Genomic DNA, 18,258 nt, shown 5'->3' on the forward strand with positions numbered 1-18,258 from the left:
TTTTGAACTGCTAGGTGGGCAGGAGCAGGGACTGAGCAACGGGAGCTCACCCCGTCATGGGGATTCAAACCGCCAACCTTCTGATCGGCGAGTCCTAGGCTCTGTGGCTTAACCCACAGTGCCACCCGCGTCCCTAGGAGAAGGGGTACAGTTCTTCACATTTATTAATTCTGTATTCCACCCCTTCACCCTAAGATCTTCACCCAAAGGCTTCTTCAGCGTAAAATGTTTTACAGAAACTTAAAGGGTTTCCCCTCCGCATCACCCTGTGATGAAGACCTGTGTTGATTTGAATCCCCCTTTGGATCTTGAAGTATGGGTTCCCCCAACAAAATTTAAAAAATTGGCTTTGTAATTTGGAATTTATGTGATGTGATTTAATTTGATGTGATTGGCCAGTTAATAAAAATTATTTTTTTTTAAAAAAAAAGATGAAGACCTGTGTTACTCTTCCCATGCACTGCAAAAGGGTTAGGCTAAACGATTCTCGTGGTCCCTGAAGTTTCTTTTAAAGCCGCAGAAGCAACACACACAGGAAAAATGCAATGAAAACATTTGCTTTTAATAAGAAACACAGGAGCAGACACAGAATACTGTTAAGGTTTCACACAGGCCCTGTTTTCCATTGGGATCTTTACAAGTCTGTATCGCATACCTTGGCACAATCCTGGAGGTTTATGGCCATGTGCTGTTGAGGACCCAGGAGGGGGAAACGGGGCTGGTCGTCACTGGAAAGAGCTTGTAGATCAGTGCATGCCTGCTAAGAGCATCATTTAATTTAGGGGGAACGGCTGTAACTGAAACTCCTATCTGGCAGTGGTTTGGTATCAGCTTAAAAAAAGTTTCCAACCTTAGAGGAGAAAGCAACATTAAGACGAGTGGTTTAAACAGCCTCTCCTGCCCAAAATAGTCTGAATCTAGATGGCTAATACTGATTTCTCCCCCCCAAAAAAGTCAACAGTTTGTGCTTTCCTATCAGCACAGTTTCCTCTATAACTTCTGTGCAAGTAAAGTGGTTAGTTTGATCTTTCCATCCATGGAGGCAGTGAGGCAGGTCCCACAATCCATCGCTGTGCACCAGTCCACAGTGACCACCGGGGCCCTGTGTCCTCCCAGAGAGAGGCAGCTCTCCAGGACCTTGTCGTTACTGTTCAGCTGAAAGAGAAGAAAGGCAGGCAAACATCAAGAAGAAGAAGAGGAGGAGGAGGAGGAGGAGGAGGAGGAGTTTGGATCTGATATCCTGCCTTATCATTACCCTAAGGAGTCTCAAAGCAGCTAACAATCTCCTTTCCCTTCCTCCCCCACAACAAACACTCCATGAGGTGAGTGGGGCTGAGAGACTTCAGAGAAGTGTGTCACCCAGCCCAGCAGCTGCAGGTGGAGGAGCGGGGAAGCGAACCCGGTTCACCAGATTACTAGTCCACCGCTCTTAACCACTACACCACACTGGCTCTCAATCAACACTTAGCAAGCTTCTGTGGTAGATTTCAAACTGGGGCCAGGGATTGCTAAGAAGTCTAGCTGCACAAACCACACTCATTTTTACCAGAATAGTGCTCTGTAGTTCTACGAAGGAGGTAGCGAGCATAGCCAAATCACTTGAGCTGGACAACCTGAGGGCTGCGATGAATGCCACTAGCATTTTCCCGTCATCTTTTTCATCTACCTGATTAGCAGCTTATGATCCAGGCCACAATCATCTATATTATACACATATTAGTATCTGGACCCAAATAAAGGACTTTTGCCTAGGCTACCAAGCAGGGCCAGGGCAGAAGAGGGATTTGAGGTTTCGGAGGTCTCTGTCCAAGTCAAATATTGGGCTGTGCTGGTTCTCAAAAGGCAGTGGCTAAACTTGAGGGCATAATGTGGGAAGCAGTCCTGAAGGGCAGTATAGAAATCTTGAACTAGCATTGTCAAAGCTTGCAGGGGACATGCAGTAGGTAGAACAGGGAAACCCATAACAACGCAGGTATATTTAAGGGGAGGAAACCAAGAGGTCAGACACTGGCAAGGCAACCCAAATCCCCTTTGCTGGGGCTGGGGAGCTGAATTAGGCAGACATGCCCCTCTGCTCAGCCCTGCCAGCCTCCACTGGCCTGCTGCCTCCTGCTGCCTGCAGCGCGGTACCATACTATTCGTAAAAGTCCTTAACAGCTTGGGACCAGTTTACATTTGAGATTGCCTTGCTCCATATGTGCCCACTCAACCACTTCAAGAGGCAGAATAGGTGCCACATAATACCTGTTCTGAATTTGTAGGAACTCAATCTTTTAGTGTGGCTGCACCTACCCTTTGGAACTCCCTGCCTATTGATATCAGGCAGGCACCTTCACTGTACTCTTTCTGATGCCTGCTAAAAGCAATTTTGGTTAGACAAGCCTACTCAGATGTTTAGAAAGTTGTTGCAAGTTGTTCTAACTTTTTGAAAGATTTAAATTACTGTTGTTAATTTTTCTCAGTGGTAATTTTATTGGGTTTGGGGTTTTTTGTAAACTGTTTTGAAGGTTTTTTTTAAAAAAAATCAAGCGGCATATAAATGTTATGAAATAAATAAATAAATATAAGCATCACTCCATTAGTGCAGAACTCCGCCTCCCACCCACTAAACATGAAGGCAGAAATGTCAGCAGCAATGTCCAGTCACACGCCTTGGCGAAACCCACAAGCAGGATGTGACCGCAGTAGCACTCTCCTGCTATTGTTCCCCAGGAGGCATAATGCTACCTTTGATCCTGGACGTAGCAGATAACCTTTGTGACTAGCATCCAGTACCTTGTAGATGACACCCCCATTGGAAGAACAGGTCAGCATGTAGTTTCCTTCCGAGTCAAATGCAAAGAGCCTTCCACGTGGGAACTGGACCTGCTTGTATCCGCTGTAGCCAGACAACACAAAGGGGCCGGTGGCATCTCTGGGAAGAGCGTATTCGGACACTTTGGAGCCGCTTTTGTGAATGTTCCACTGAATAAACTAGGATGGGGAACAAGAGACTCTGCGTTAGATGCCAGAAGGAAAACACTTGATCTTCTTCATTCTGCTGTGCAGTGGCATCTGCAGCTGTGGAGACAGAAATGACGGCTGGCAAAATAAACCCCACGAAAAACACAGCCACTGCAGCTCCTGCCTTCAGGACACCAGCATTTCCTGTCCATGGGGTTTGTGCACCACCTTACTTGCCACCGGATCCTTTCTGGGTGGCATTATGCAGATGTCACTGTCATTAATGGATTCTTAATGCTTTTACCTGAATATGTGGTTATTGACTTTATTTGGCTATTTCACATTCATGGTAAGCTGCTTTGAGAGCCCCATGTGCGGTCAAAGAAGCAGTACGCTGATAAACGCAAATATAGATTGATACAAACCCACGTCTCCCTAGAACCTACCTTCCCATCTTCTCCAATGCTGTAAACAGCATTCTCGTCATAACTGAATTCAACAGAGTAGACTTCCCCATCATGGGCCTTCCAACTCATAGCACACTCATGCTGCTGCATGTCTGAAAAGGGACATAAAAGGGGTGGGGTGGGGAGTTATTTTTAAGTAAGTGTGCTTTTTTAAAATTAACAACAAATCTTCACAGAATTCTAAAGAAGAAGCAGGGGAAAGGCTCCCAAAACTGTAAAAAGACAGTGTTTCTTCCCTATGTCTGTGTAGTTGAGTGATTAAAGACTAGGACTTGGGAGACCAGGGGCTAAAATCCCCACTAGGCCCATGAATCTCACTGGGTGATCTTGGGCCAGTCACTGTCTCCCACAGAGAAGAAGGGCTGACCATCTAGTTAGCAAAGGAGCATATTGAAAGCTGCACAGAACATTCTGTTTGTGTGCATTTCTTGCTGCACACAGTGATCTGCAAAGAAGGGCAAAGGGGTGCTAAAGATACAGCAGCAAGGGCACTTTTCTGTCTCACTCTGCCCCACATCTCCCTGAATGAGGGCTCTCTGAAGGTGGTGTGGAGGACCAGAGGTGTTGAGAATGCTTTGAGCATGGAAAGAATCCCATCTGTCAAGTGCTCTCAGCATATCATCACTTCTGCCTGAAGCAGGTGTCTTGATACCTCACATTCTTTGTTCACAGTGGGTGCCCCCCCATTTGAAATCCTAAGACCAAAAGGGTTTAGGATGAATACACCAAGCTATTACATTACAGGCAGGGATAGGGAACCTCTGGCCCTCCAGATGTTGCACTCTCATGAGTGCCAGCCAGCACGGAAAATGGGCAGGGGTGCTGTGAGCTGCAGTCCAGCCTCAGGCGCCCTATTCTCTGTGTTACAGGAATCTAAGTTGTATTCCCAGCTGGCAATTTACCAAAGAGACGGATTATGCCATCCGCTGCTCCAGTGACCAGCAGATTCCCATTGTGGTTGAAGGCTGTGCAGTTTATAGCAATGGGCTCAGGTTCAAGAGAAAACTGGAGCTGAGAAAGACAACAAAACAAAATGTTAAAGAGAACTTAGTTAGATGTCCTTTGCCCTAGAAACTTTGCTTGTACAGCAGACACACAGGGGAACAATTACTCAGAGCTCTTGGGTTGCTCAACCAAATGGACACTCACTCCATCTGGGTTTCCCCTCTCCTCTTCAGTTCTGCACCAGAGGGAATTTGGGACATTTTGACCAATCCAATCCATCTTGCCCTCAGAGGCTTTCTTGTACTGTTGCCTCTCACCACAGAAGTCTGAGAACTGTTTCTCACCAGAGAGAAGCTTAAATATAACTCTGGGTAAACAAGGAAGGATATCCTTTCTTATGCTCCTGGGAGAGAGATGCATAACTTTCTTCAGGCATGTCTCCTTTACATGAAAAATAACTTTAAAATTCTGCCGCAAAATACTGTGTGGGCACCAACTCTCCCACTTGCCAGTGGCTGCCACAACCCATCACAACCAGCACACAGGAATGCAAGAAGACTGGATCCATTCTGAGAGTGTCATTAGTTTATTTTGCTTCCACTAGTGAAGCCACACTCTTGAGAAATTGAGGTCCTCTTTGGTTGTGTGTTGCAGCATTAAAAAAATTGCCTGAAACATAGGCAAGATGGGAGGGATCTCATCACAATGGGTGAATAAGACCAAACTGGAGAAGGAACTCTGCTTAAACCACAAGGAGATGGAAGGAAGGGCAGATGCTACAAGGGGGCAGGGAGCAGAGTAGGGGAAGCAGCAGAGCCCAGAAGAGAAAAACACAACCAAGCTGATGGCAAGTTAGGAAAGTCACATGAATGGAAAGGAGGACTGACTGTGGAACTATAGAAATGGGGAGTGGGGTAGGGTGGGGGCACAATTCAGAACACTCCTGACAACTTCAGAGAAAAGCCTAAAAATTCAGCCAGTTTTATGACATTATAATAAGGTGCCAACAACAAACATTCACTAGACTGTTAATAACTGGCACAGATCAATATTAAAGCAACTGGGATGCAACATTAATCAGACCCGGCCAGCATTCCCAGGGTTCAGGGAGTTGTAGACCAACAAAAAGCTGGATGGCCACAAATTCCCCATCTGTGAATGCTCCTTTGCTCTTTGGGCTCAAGGAAACAACACAACCATACCTGCTGCTTCATGGTTTTAGTGTCCCATAGAAGCAGTTTCCCTGGAACTTGATTCATGCCTTTCCCTCCAGAATCTTGAGCTCCATGATCGAGCTGGTTGCCAAGGCCAGACGCGGCAGCTGAACACACAAAAGAAGCACCACTTGGGCTGCACGCAAGGGAGAGGATCCTGAAACAGAGACACACACCGTCAGCCCTGGCTCTCTGCACAGGAAGTCCGTGAGCTGCCAGGCTGGAAAGCAGCCGTTTCTGGCTTTGATCCGACTTTTGTCCAGCCCCTACTCCAACACCTGTAAAAACCATGAATCCAAACAAGCCTCTCACGGAATTGGGGCTATGGACAGTTCCCTTTCTTTTATTCTCTATTCCTTTGGCCTCTGGATGTTAAGAGGCAGAGAGGTGTTTCTAAGTGAACAAAGAAGAGTAGCTTTTGATAGTCATGGCCAAACATGAGCAGAAGGGCAAGGATTCATCAAGAACTAGCAATCCCTCTGCCCCTAAGAAACAGGCAGAAGCCTCCTGTGATGTTCACATTCTCCAAAGCCTAGAGCAAAGTGGAGGCCTCAGATCCCCCCCAATTCCTGAACACTCCTAGCAGGGAAGATGCAGCTGTACTCTTGTTCTCTTGCCTTGAACATGTAGGGGATAGAAAGCCCCAGGGCAGCAATACTGCCTGTTCCAAAAAAAGTGGGGGGGGGGGGAGAGCTGCAAGAGAAGAAAGCACTCTAGGTTGGCATCTACCATCTACACCAATTGCTTAGAGCAACAATAGGAAACTAGGACAGATATAAATTCCGCAACTGTGGTCAGTTACTTAAAGCAACCAGTATATAGAATCCATGCCCTTTGTGTCAAATGTTTAATGTTTTCCAAGAGGTATGGGGAAGCTTCTCAGGATTTAGTGCAGTCTGAAAGAAATCCAGAGGAAAAGCGTTTCAAAAAGGTGGCTTACATGCAAACCATCAATGGCCAGTTCGCATTTTCCCTACACAGAAAATCTGTGTAACAGGAGGCATGTTAAAAAAAACAACAACCCACAACCCCCTGTCTGGCCTGTTCTTCCATCAGGATGGTGCTGTACATGGAGGGGTCCAAGCCAAAAATTGTGGATGGAAAGACTTGATCTTCTGTTTGTCTCCAATCTCATGCTCTGCCTTCACAAAAGGTCAGGGGCGATCCAAGTTTGGAGCAGGAAAAGATGGTGGGCGTTTTCGGGAGCCTTGTAGTGGCCAAATCACTCTGGCCTTCTCTCTTACAATGAAGGAGGGGAAAGGATGGGGATTGTTAGGCACAACCAAGCACCACCCCCCCCACCCTCCATCACATCTCTGCAGCTACAAGTTTGGATGAAGGTTGGGAGGGGGGCTCTGCACACTTGCCTAAGATGGAATGCAAACTATGGAATTCTGTTTGTATGCCTCTTTTGTTCATGGAAACTGATTCTGTGTTGGAAAATCATGGCATACAAGACTGCTCTCAATCCAGAATGAATGAAGCTGTGTGCACCCAGACATGGCACTAAAGCAGCGTACCACTCACACGTGCAAAGAAAAACGTGCACGAAGGAGTATTACGAATCACAAACAAGCAGTTGCCTTAGTGTAATGAGTGTTGGTGAGCTCTGGACAGGTGAACACTGCCTCTGAAGCACAAGCTGGGCACCGCCACGCAAAACAGGGGTGCATTGGAGATTTAGACACTAAATGACTAGTTTTACGACAGGTGAAGCAAGAGGGACTCTGCTCAAGAGGGTTACCTGGGCATGTCTTCATCAATGCTGATTTCACAAAGATTCTTCTTGGCTTCAGTGTCGTAAAGACGAACAGTCCCAACTCCGCTACCCAGCAACAACTGGAACACAGCACCAAGGAGAATGTTAATCAAGGACTGGGTGGCGGCGACTTCCTGCTCTAGCCACCTTACCCAAAACCTTTGCAGCTATTTCTGTTTAGCCTTTTGCTGCCCCCACCTCCACCCTGTCACTGCTACCCTTCCATCATCCGTTGCACTTACAACCCCATGAGCATAAATGAGGGATATGCTTCAAGGGAGACTGCAATGGCCAAAGTCTAAAAGTCTTGCATCTCTCTCCAGCCAGCACTTGGTCTCCTCCATTTTTCTCCAGGAGGAAAGAAAGGGCAGCCAACGAAAAGACCAAAAAGGAAAAAAGACAGAGCATCAAATTGGAAGGAACAGATTACAAGGATGCAGTGTGTAGAAATGGCTGAGGCCCTGGTGACCCAATTAGGAAATTAGTAAAGATTGTGATTCTCCTTTGTACAGTCTTCTCATCCTGTGGTCAATCAGGCTATGAAGTCTTTGCACCAACCAGAATCTGGGAAGAACCGTGGGAAACCTACTTGGTTCATAGAAGCACGATCAACTGTGCTGAGCAGTCATGGGAAGGGATATATTGCCCTCAGGAAGTACCATGCAATACAGTTTAGGCCTCGGGACATCTAAGACTAGACAGAGGTTGATTCTAGGATGCTTCAGCAGCAGTTCCAGGTGTTCCCTGTTGCACCAAGCCCAGCTACTCACCAGCCTGTCCCTTTTGGTCGCCCATTCTAGGGAAAGCAGGGGAGACTTGGAAATGGAAGATGCTTTCGTTTGCATGATGGGGTTGAAAGACCACACCTTGATGACTCCATCCACATCCAAACTGGCCACTCTTCGACCAGAGCAGTCAACCCTAAGCACAGAAGGAAGTTATGCAATGGTCCTTTCCAACCCCCACAATTACAGCTTCCTCAAGATTTTCATACAAACTATGCTGGCACTATCATTAAAATAGTACTTTAAACATGCAGAGCCCTTTGCAATCCTTACAAAAAGTCAAAGTCACAGTTAACATATTGCAGATAAGGAACAGAAGCTGAGGGGCTGGGGAACGCCAAGGCCATAGCCAAGCTCAGCCCCCAGAACTGCAAGTCCGGCACACAGTCCACTGAACCACGGTGGCTCCCTGACCGCCATCCTCTCCTTCCCCCAAGGGAGAGTACCCCTTACCGGCAATGCATGATGGATGAGTGGTGTTCTCCATATTCCTCCTGGCTCAGGACAATGAATGGCTGCTCTTGCCTGATGCCTCCAGCATCTATGCTGGACCCGAAAGCTTTGGTCAGGGTTTCTGCTTGCTCAGCATGCAGCTCAGGGGAAGGGTCTGTTTCAGTGGCAATAGCCTCCACCTTCCTGTCAACATTCTGCCCCTAAACCAAGAGAAGGACCCTGCATATAGTACAGCAAGCCAGGAAAATCAGTTAAGCTACTCTTGTCCATCTCAGTGAGTACAGAGTTTTAGGTAACCAAGGCAGAGCTTTGCATCATGCCAGCAGCTAAAATGCATCCAGGCATGTTGCAAGTAGCAGTAACCACCTTCCATAGATGGGCATCGTTGTTCCCTTTCTGCATGTTCCACCTGCTTGCAGAGGAACCAGCCTTGGGGGAAAGGCCCTGCCTATGAAATGCAGGGGAGGGCAGCATCTACCACCCACAACCTGGAGCTTTCAATCCAGTATCCTTCTCCACACTATCGTGGAAAGCAGAGGGGCATCAGTCCATGGAGTTCACACTAATACACCTGGATAATTTGCCATACCTGAAAAACCTCTCCATGTATCCCTGCCACTAGCTGGGGCGTTGAGAGACGCAGGCAAACACAAAATGGAAGACAAAGGCTGCATCTTTTAATTTTTGGTTGGTGCCAAGAGGCTCCTCAGCAATATTAATACACATACAAAGCAACACACAGAAAGTGGAAAATGCCAAGCAGAAGCAGACATTTTCCCTTTTCAGCAAAGTCAGCACACAAAGAAATCCAAACAGGAAATTAAGCAGGCTGGGCCTGTTTACAGAGCAGTAACTGATGAAGGAAACAGAAGGCAGGACTGATCAGATGGTTTCCAATATGGGAGGAAGCATGCAGTGAGAACTGTGCTGGGGCCAGTGTTTTTTAACCTTATCAAATAATCTGCAGTCGGGATAGTTTGCAACACAAAATTATTCAGGATAGTGAGAGCAGACCAAGGAACTCCAAAACCCTTCAAACAAGTCTCTTCAAATGAGGTTTCTTTGCAAGAGAATGGGCAGTTAGATTCAGTCTTTCATGCCCATTAAAACAAAAAGTATATGCCCTGCATTCGGTTAGAAAAAAGTGGGGTCTAAAGTATCTCTTAACGACCCAGGAAAGAAATCGTAGGGTCCCAGTGGAAAGCTTCCTGAAAATGGCAGCTAAGGATTCTTGACAGATTTTCACTTTGAAGGGTATTTCATTTCTGTGCTGCTGGCACAGTGGGACCTTTCCCTAGATACAAGACACCTACATGCCACAAGATCAGTTTGTCACTCGCTTATGCACAGCCACTGCCATTAGAGGTCAATGCTCTGAATGAAAATGGCTTCAAATGGGTACCCGCTCCATTCAGATAGCCAAGAGGTTTGGAGATAAGATGTATGATTGCAAGAAGCTCCCTCCTGCTTCTATAGGCAACTGAAGGACTGGGGCCTATTCCAGCCCACCGGAGCTTTCATTTGGACAAGAGCCAGGGATACATCTCTGTGCAGATTGTGTCATTCCTCCCTAGCAAACAGGTAGAGACAAAGTTCTTTTTAGCCTCACGCTTCCTAGCGTCAACAGCAAGAAAGGTTGTGCCAAAGATTCACTCCCACGTGCAAGAGCCACAAACCAGAGAACAGCAGCTGACATGCCGAAGGGAAGAACTCCATTCAATACAGTGCTGCTGTTTATTCAGGAGGAGGGGAAGGGGGTTAAGGAGAACCCTTTGTCCCCAACTTAGTTCACATGTGAGAGTGTCACTAAATAAAGCAAACAATTCTGATTCTTCATCCCCTGCTTGATCCAAACATAAGACTCTCATTTTTAAAAATCAGCACAGTAAGTAATTATCTGCTCAGGCACACATGGATCTGCATTGCTTAGACAAATCATCAGCCTGACTATTACTAGACTGCCTGCATGTGATTTGCTGCACACAGAAATACAGAGAAGACTTTATCCCACTCTCTAACCCATCAGAGACACACCGGTCCATACCTGGGAAGCTGTTTTAGTTAAAAGTTCTTTCCTTTCCTTCCCATGATCCTGCAGACGCCTCTGACGCTGCTGTAGGAAGTTGGACTCGGCTGCCACCGGGCTACTGAAGTGACTTTTTAAATCCTTACAGGCAGTGGCTGCCTCCTTTCCTTTGGTGCTCTGGAAGGCAAAGAGAAGACTTCTCAAGTTTTGGCTCTCACAGATACTGTCCCTAAGCTGACATTTCTTGTACGTAACACATCTAGGAAGATCACTTGTGAGAATCTTTTCAGGCAATTGGTTCTGTGTCCCTTGCACGTTACCCCACCGCCCAACCTGGAAATAGCAGAAGAATTCAGTGATTTGAGAAGGGGAACACCCCCATGCCACCTAGAAGCACCAGCTGTGACTTATTTCGGTTGATCTAGGAGCCTGTGCACCTCCTAGGGTTGCTGTATTTAACTTCAGCTTTCAATAAAGGTTGGCTGTGGCTGTTGGATGTAGGGCCAGGAGCAGGTTACCATCAACATGCAGATTAATACAGTGGTACCTCGCAAGACGAATGCCTCGCAAGACAAAAAACGCGCAAGACGAAAGAGTTTTCCATTTTTTGAGTCGTTCCGCAAGATGAATTTCCCTATGGGCTTGCTTCGCAAGACGAAACGTCTTGCGAGTTCTTGCGAGTTTGTTTCCTTTTTCTTAAAGCCGCTAAGCCGTTAATAGCCGCTAAGCCGCTAAGCCATTAATAGCTGCTAAGCCGCTAAGCCGTTAATAGCTGCTAAGCCGCTAATAGCCGTGCTTCGCAAGACGAAAAAACCGCAAGACGAAGAGACTCGCGGAACGGGTTAATTTCGTCTTGCGAGGCACCACTGTATGGAGGACAGTTGGCAAGTGGGCACTTGTGCCATTCCTTCCCCCTAGAGGTGCAGCCACCACCTTCACTGATGGGTTTTCAGAGATATCTTAACAGATTATTATTTTTGCCCAGGTCTTTGGGAAAAACTGATGTTCTCCAGGCCCACTGTAACTGCGATGCCCACTGCCTTATTTATTTAAACCTTTAGCATTTATTAATGGTTGTATTGATGGCATAGTAAATGTTATTGCTTCAATCAGCTATTTAATCAACTACCCTGGGATCTTCCTTGATGAAAGGAGTTTAAAAATTAAATAAGCACATTACCTTCATGTAAATGCAAAAGAGCAACCTGTAAATCAGTCCTAATATCAAAACAGCAGACATCCAGCCTGACTCTAAACACAGGTGTTAGCCTGGCTGCTCTTAAGGTACCTCACCTGGTGGTTTGATTGCTCTTTCTTGCCCACTGACACCAGGCCAGTCTGTGCCGAGTTGGATCCTGTTGTTCTAGAGGAGCCCTTTTTGCTCTGAGACAGCAGAGACGACAGGAATCCCCCTCGGGTCTGCAGAGAGTGAGCAGGGCTTCTTTGGTTGCATGTCATGTCACTAGAAAAAAGGCAGAAAACCCAAAAACCTCAGCATCAGGTCCATTAGACAGAGACATGTTCAAGAAAGTCCCACTATCATAACAGCAGGAATTTCTATACGTCTTCCTCCCCAGCTCAGGACTGGGGCCATAAGGGAACTTCCATTTGCTAGAGTTAAACAAGAAATCACCTCTGAATTAATTGCAGATCCCGGACTATACAGATATGTTAGGAATGGCTGCAAGGGAAGAGAGCCTGCAGCAAACCTTAGTGGACAGTCCCAGACGTGGGTGGAAGGTCCCACTAAGGCAAATAAAATAAATAAAGCCATTAAGGGAGCTCCATAGATTCAGGAAGATGCATGATGCTCAACCGCAGGATGAGATTTCCCACATTTTAAACAAAAGGACATTTAAAAGTAACTTAAAGTTATGAAGCTCTGATAGAAAACTCCTATAAAGAGACTGTTCCGTTAAGTGTGGTTGGTTTTTTTAAAGGGAGAGGCCAGCCAATTGGTTCTGCAAGACCAGGGAGCAGGGAAGAAGAAGAAGAGTTTGGATTTGATAGCCCACCTTTCACTCCATTTAAGGAGTCTCAAAGCGGCTAACATTCTCCTTTCCCTTCCTCCCCCACAACCAACACTCTGTGAGGTGAGTGGGGCTGAGAGACTTCAGAGAAGTGTGACTGGCCCAAGGTCACCCAGCAGCTGCATGTGGAGGAGCAGAGACGCAAACCCGGTTCCCCAGATTACGAGACTACCGCTCTTAACCACTACACCACACTGGCTCTCCGGTGGAGAGAAAAAACACCCAACCATTCTCAAAATCTTTGTGGATCTTTCTGAATGAACATGCACTTCTCCAAAGCTGCTTATCCAAGTTTGCCAGCAAGTGAAGAATGGCAAAAGGGCAAAGATCTGCCTCTACCATCCAATCATGCAGCCATTTGTCCTGGCCTCTCACATACAGACTCACAGCTCTGAGTCCCCCAGATGGTCCATGTTGGTCACGTAGGAAGGAAGCTTGTGGTGGAGAATCAGCTCTTCCTCCTCTTCCTGCTGCTGCTGCTGCTCCTCTTTCTTTATTCGGAAGTACTCTGCTTGCAAGGCAAACAGCTGAAAAAAAGTGGGGTTACAGGGAGAACAGAGAGAGATGAATTGCAGGTTCCATGCAAAGCTTATATCAGTGGTCGGCAACCTAAGGCCCATGGGCCACAAGAGGCCCACGAGGGTCGCTTAACCGGCCCACGAGCCGCCCGCTCGGCAAGTCCCTGTGTGCAGCGCGGCACGGGGACTCGCTTCTGTGGTGCCGGAAATCGTGTCTGCACAGATGCTGGAAATCGTGGGCACGCACGATCCGGCCCATGAAGGGATCTCTGCTGGAGTGAACCAGCCCAGGCGAGGTAAACCTTGCTGACCCCTGGTTTATATCATGCACCGGTTTATATCGTACACTATTTATTGGCTCTGAGTCAATAGCTCAATTTGAAGTTTAAACATGTGTTCTCCAGTTTTTGTACATAAGAGAATTCGCGAATGGACATTCTCACCTTTTGACGCAGAATTTCATTTTCTTCTTGCAGGAAACAACTTCTCTGACATTCTGTCTCAAAGTTCAAGATTACTGGTACAGGTAAGAAAGGTTAAGGGTAAAAAACTTAAAGCAAGAATGGAAGTCCTTCCTCTAAAGCAGACTTTGCCTACCGAATGCTCTCTAGATGTTTCGAAGGGTACCAGGTTGTTTTGTGGCACCTTGAAGACTAAAACACCTTTTATGGGATAACATTATAACAAACCTACCTAGATATGTAGAATGTTGGCATATATTTTACTTTGTAGCTTATCATTGATTTTAACTATTTTTTAATGTTTAAAGTAGCTATTTTTACTGATTTTTTTTGTTCCAAGCAGTACATGAATTTAATAACATACATACATACATAAATAAATAAATAAATTCCGCGGCAACAGACTAACAGAGCTAGCCATCTGGAGATTGATGCCACTTTTACAGCTGTTTTGATTTTCAACAATAGAAAAGGCAATTTAAACCAATCCATTTCTTAACACCTTGACCACCAAAGGCAGCACCAAACAGGTCTTAAGAGTGTCCCTAGAAACATAGTAGTTTGTGAGATCATATTTATCTCACTCCTCACTTGGCATCCCCACTACTCAGGGATTTATATTTATTATATATCTAGGGTGGAAGAAGATGGAGGAATATATATTATCCAAAACAGAAAAAACCACGACTGGCTGCTACCATCACCTGCCTGTGGCTTGAAACACTATCGAGAAAATGCTTGAGCTGCAAAGAAGTAACATAATGCTGACAAATGACTGCAGGTCTCTTGCCCAGTTGGTCTAGTTGTGACATGCCAGTTTTGTGGGCTACAGTCCAGAATAAAATACTCTAGCATTACGTTTGGCCTTGGCTTCCTTTGATAAAGTGGGGATGAGGACGGTGATCTGCCGAAAGAACAAAAGATATAAATCCACAAGTTGTAGATGATATAGATGGACCAGACTAACAAGCCACACCGTTGCTCTGTAACACACATGGCAGAAAGCTGATTAACACTCTCTAACATGACAACAAGAGAAAGGGAGAGAGAACAAAGGATGAAGCTGCTTCATAATTCAAACTAATTTTTCATATCTAGAAAGGATATGCATACACTGAAATAAGACACTGAGGAAGTTGTGCAGAGAAACGATGAAAGTGTCTGCCCACTGGCGGGAAAAATATGTTGCAAAAGTAGGATTTGCTTCTGGATTGGTGATGAAAGGTAGAACAAACCAGTCCTTCCACTCAGCTTGGTTCTGAAGTTCAGAGGCTTGTTTGAGAAAGAATTCCTGTGTCTTGTCGTTCCTGTTTGTCTAAAACACAGAAAACAGAAAAGGGGCTCAGATTACAAATTTTAATGCTGCTCCGGCAGCTGCAAATATTGGTTTCTGTTCTGGACCCAGCAGGGTGATAGGAGTACTTTTCCCCACCTAACTGCACACCTGCTAGAGAAGAAGGATGTGTACAGCATTTTGTTAGATAAGGCAACATAATCACTCTTAAAACAAACCAATTGTATTTTGAAGAAAAGCTATCTGCTTGACACAAACCTGCACAGTATGAACGAGGTAGTAGCGGTATAAACTAATTTTCAGCTTGTTCACGGTAGGTCGGTACATATCCTCCAATCGACTGAAAAGGCGTCTGTCGAGGTAGCTCCAGTAATCCCGAAGGGCAGCCAGATCATAGCTATGAACGAACTGCAGAAACTGGTCCACTATCTTATCTACCTGAAGAGACAGCACAGAACCCCAAAAACCCAGTTAGTTCTTGCCCACGCTAACTGTCAGCTTCTGTCACCAAAAGCCATAACAAAATCACACATAAACGCTGGAGACAAGGTCAGGTTACACAACCTGCATCAGTTATGAGCCTCAAATGGGGAATTCCAAGAGGCACTAGCAATACCTTTCAGTTTTCCTTTTGGGGCTGAGGCACCTTAGTGCCTCTGAGTCACTGGCCGTGCTGAAGTTACCTAGTGTCCAACTCTTCGTGACCCCATGGACCATTCTCGGGGTTAGGCTGGATGACCCCTGTGGATCCCTTCAAACATGATGATTCTGTGCCAATGATGTTACCTAGTAACATCATTCCAAAGCAGTAAGTCTGTAAACCCGGTTGTAGAACAGCCTCTTAGACAGCCCTCACCAACTCAATGCCCTCCAATTATTTTGGACAACCTCAGCCCTAGCCAGCTGGAATCCAACAATATCTGAAGGGTCACATGTCCCCTACCTCTGATATAAACAAAGCATAGCTTCTACGATATTGTGTACTGACATTGGGGGGGGGGGGGTTGGAAGGAGAGAAGAAAGAATCAGTCTTGTTTTCTTTGCCAAGATTTTCCAGGCAGATGTTCCCTTCTGTTACAGCAGCTAGGCTTGAAAAGAGGCTATAAATGTATGTTTGACTGATATTTTCAGTTTTGTCACATCCAAATGGAACTTTTATCACTCAGTTTTTGGAGAGTCGCTGAAAACAAGGAAGCTGGTTTCAACAAAACATTGCTAACTTATTTCAAAACCAGGCTAAAATCCTCGGCACTGTAATTTATCAGCAGGCCCAGTAAGAATTATTGTGCTGCACCCACTGTGTCTATCTAACACAGCCTTCCTCAACCTGCTGCTCTGCAGGTGTCACTGGACTACAGCTCCCATAATCCCTAACCCCTAGTGATGCTGGCTGGGGGTGATGGGAGTTGAAGTCTAAGAATGCCTAGAGGGCACCAGGTTGAAGAGGCTAATCTAGGTCAATGTTCTATCTTCCCAGTTTACTGCTTCCACAAGGCGAAACTCTAAATGAGATTGGCTAGTTACTCAGGTTGCTTGAATCAGAGGGAACAGAATGAAGAAGACAGAAAGATGAAGAAAACTGCCAAAAACCAAATGTAGAGATGGCACTTTCCAACAAGCTTAACTGGAAGTATACCAGTATGACAGGCAGTTCTAACATCAAAACTAAAGCATTATATGAATAGGTGAGGTGATGGGATTTCATGTTCTGGAGGAATGGAGGAATTGGCAAAAGACCCCCTCACCAAAAAAATGGAAGGAAGGACTTGGCAATAAAATCTGGCAGTTCTTAATATACCCTCACAGAAGGGTCATAATGCAACGTAATGATTCATATACAGTATATGCATAATTTTAATCACATATGAAATTATGATGTCAAACACTGCATTGGAATGGAAAACAATCTGTGTTGATACTAGGCCTTCACATGCAATCCTTTTATCATTTACATTCCCAATCTTATAAGGCATATATTCCCATTATATAGAGTTGCAGCTGAAAAAAATGAAGTGTGGGGTGTGGGGCTTGCTCCAATCAGTTTGGGACTGATTTCAGACAGGACTGTTTTCTATTTTCGGGATGAGCAACCACTAGCCCCTAGGCAAATTTTGAGAGCAAGGCCATTTCCTTCACGCCAAACTCACATGCCCTATACCTGAAGTCATATGTGAGGTAGACACACAACAGGCTCAGAAGTGAATCTGAGTTCCCTTTGGGGAACTCAGCACACAGCCAAGCCCTGCAGAAAGCATCGCCCATCAGCTGAATCACATGCATCCTTTTCAGTGTGAAAAAACTTCAAGTGTGCTCATTATCACATGCCAACATCCCTTAGCCTGCAGCTATACTGAATATAGACAGTGCAAGTCAGCAGCAAAATTTAAATTAGCCCAGGTTGGTCAGAAGACTCAGACAAGAGGAGGGCAGAAAAAGAAGAGTTCTAATGGGATACTACAGTATTAGAAGAGGGGAGAGAAAGACCAGTTAGAACTTTCCTCTGTGGAATTCAAGAGAATATTATTCAAATTATCTAGGCTCTGTTTAACAAGTGCAATGTGTTGGGTACTGCTTTATACATATCTGAATTTACTGAAACCTCATTCAAGAGCTTTGTGTAAAGGGAAACACACTGTGTATTACTTCTGATGCCAAATATATTTTCGTTGATGCCCTGTTCCTAATTCCAGATGCGTAAGGACTACAGTACTGCAGTTACTCAGCTGAGGAAAAGGGAAGTACTCTGACCCTACTCAGGCTGTCTCCTCTTCCTTGCTAGCCTGCACTTGCTCCGGTGGGGGAGGCCTGCTTAAATTTAGGCACAGGTGCCGCTACAAGGGGCTACGTGAGGCAGCCATTAGGGGGACGCTGGACTAGCTGCTAAGGAACCCAAAGGCCATCTAAACCAACCCGCCCGCAACACCAGGCCCATCTAGCCAGCGGCAGCAAGTGTCAACAAATCCCAGGCGCGGAGCATTTCACACGTAATGCAATGCTGCTCCTTGCAGGTTCGTGAGTTAAATTGGAAAAGGAAAGAGGAGGGGCGGGCGGGACCTGCTAACCCCAATTTCTGCTCCCCCAGCCCTTCCTTCCCTCCAGCCACCCGCAGGTCCTGCCGGCTTCCCTCCCGGGCAACCCTCACCCGGAAGCCCTTCTCTTTGTCCGCCTTGATCTCCGCGTCGAACTGCTTCAAGGTGGCCGTGAAGCCGCGGAAGAGCAGATATTCCCGCACCAGCTCATCGGTGCGCTCCGCCGCAGCCGCCATCGCGCCGCCGGGTCACGGGGAACAGGGAGGGACGCTCCGAGCTCCGCGCGCCGCCCTCGCCGCCACGCTCCGCCCCTCGCCTAGGCGCTCCGCCGCCG

At 46.2% G+C, this 18,258-nt stretch overlaps 2 protein-coding genes across 3 annotated transcripts in view; both read right to left on the minus strand.

Moving 5' to 3' along the window:
• CYREN (cell cycle regulator of NHEJ) overlaps positions 1 to 18,258 on the minus strand; it is a 335,829-nt gene that overhangs the window by 4,677 nt on the left and 312,894 nt on the right. The gene's annotated exons all lie outside the window — the stretch shown is intronic.
• Positions 542 to 18,198, minus strand: WDR91 (WD repeat domain 91). Of its 2 annotated transcripts, none has more exons than XM_081210911.1 (15): positions 18,038 to 18,198; positions 15,154 to 15,333; positions 14,709 to 14,916; positions 13,584 to 13,666; positions 13,010 to 13,149; positions 11,886 to 12,054; positions 10,611 to 10,769; positions 8,567 to 8,766; positions 8,099 to 8,249; positions 7,314 to 7,408; positions 5,558 to 5,726; positions 4,313 to 4,421; positions 3,390 to 3,502; positions 2,776 to 2,973; positions 542 to 1,155 (listed from the first exon to the last, which is right to left on the minus strand). In XM_081210911.1, exons 1-15 carry the CDS (start codon positions 18,158 to 18,160, stop codon positions 991 to 993), a joined length of 2,262 nt encoding a protein of 753 aa, XP_081067037.1. In that variant the 5' UTR covers positions 18,161 to 18,198; the 3' UTR covers positions 542 to 990. The 2 variants fall into 2 exon arrangements, with proteins under 2 accessions (XP_081067037.1, XP_081067038.1); XM_081210912.1 differs by having other exon boundaries at positions 15,154 to 15,329; positions 18,038 to 18,166.

The sequence above is a fragment of the Podarcis bocagei genome (genome assembly GCF_964188305.1).
Source record: "Podarcis bocagei genome assembly, chromosome: 10".
NCBI lineage: Eukaryota > Metazoa > Chordata > Lepidosauria > Squamata > Lacertidae > Podarcis > Podarcis bocagei.

Coding starts and splice junctions, on each gene's coding strand:
- WDR91 (XM_081210911.1), bottom strand. CDS start 18,160: ATGGCGGCTGCGGCGGAGCGCACCGATGAGCTGGTGCGGGAATATCTG. Junction 13,667..14,708: donor TGTCTTATTTCAGTGTATGC/ATATCCTTTCTA, acceptor AACCTTTCTTAC/CTGTACCAGTAATCTTGAAC. Junction 12,055..13,009: donor CATCTGGGGGACTCAGAGCT/GTGAGTCTGTAT, acceptor CCTTTTTTCTAG/TGACATGACATGCAACCAAA.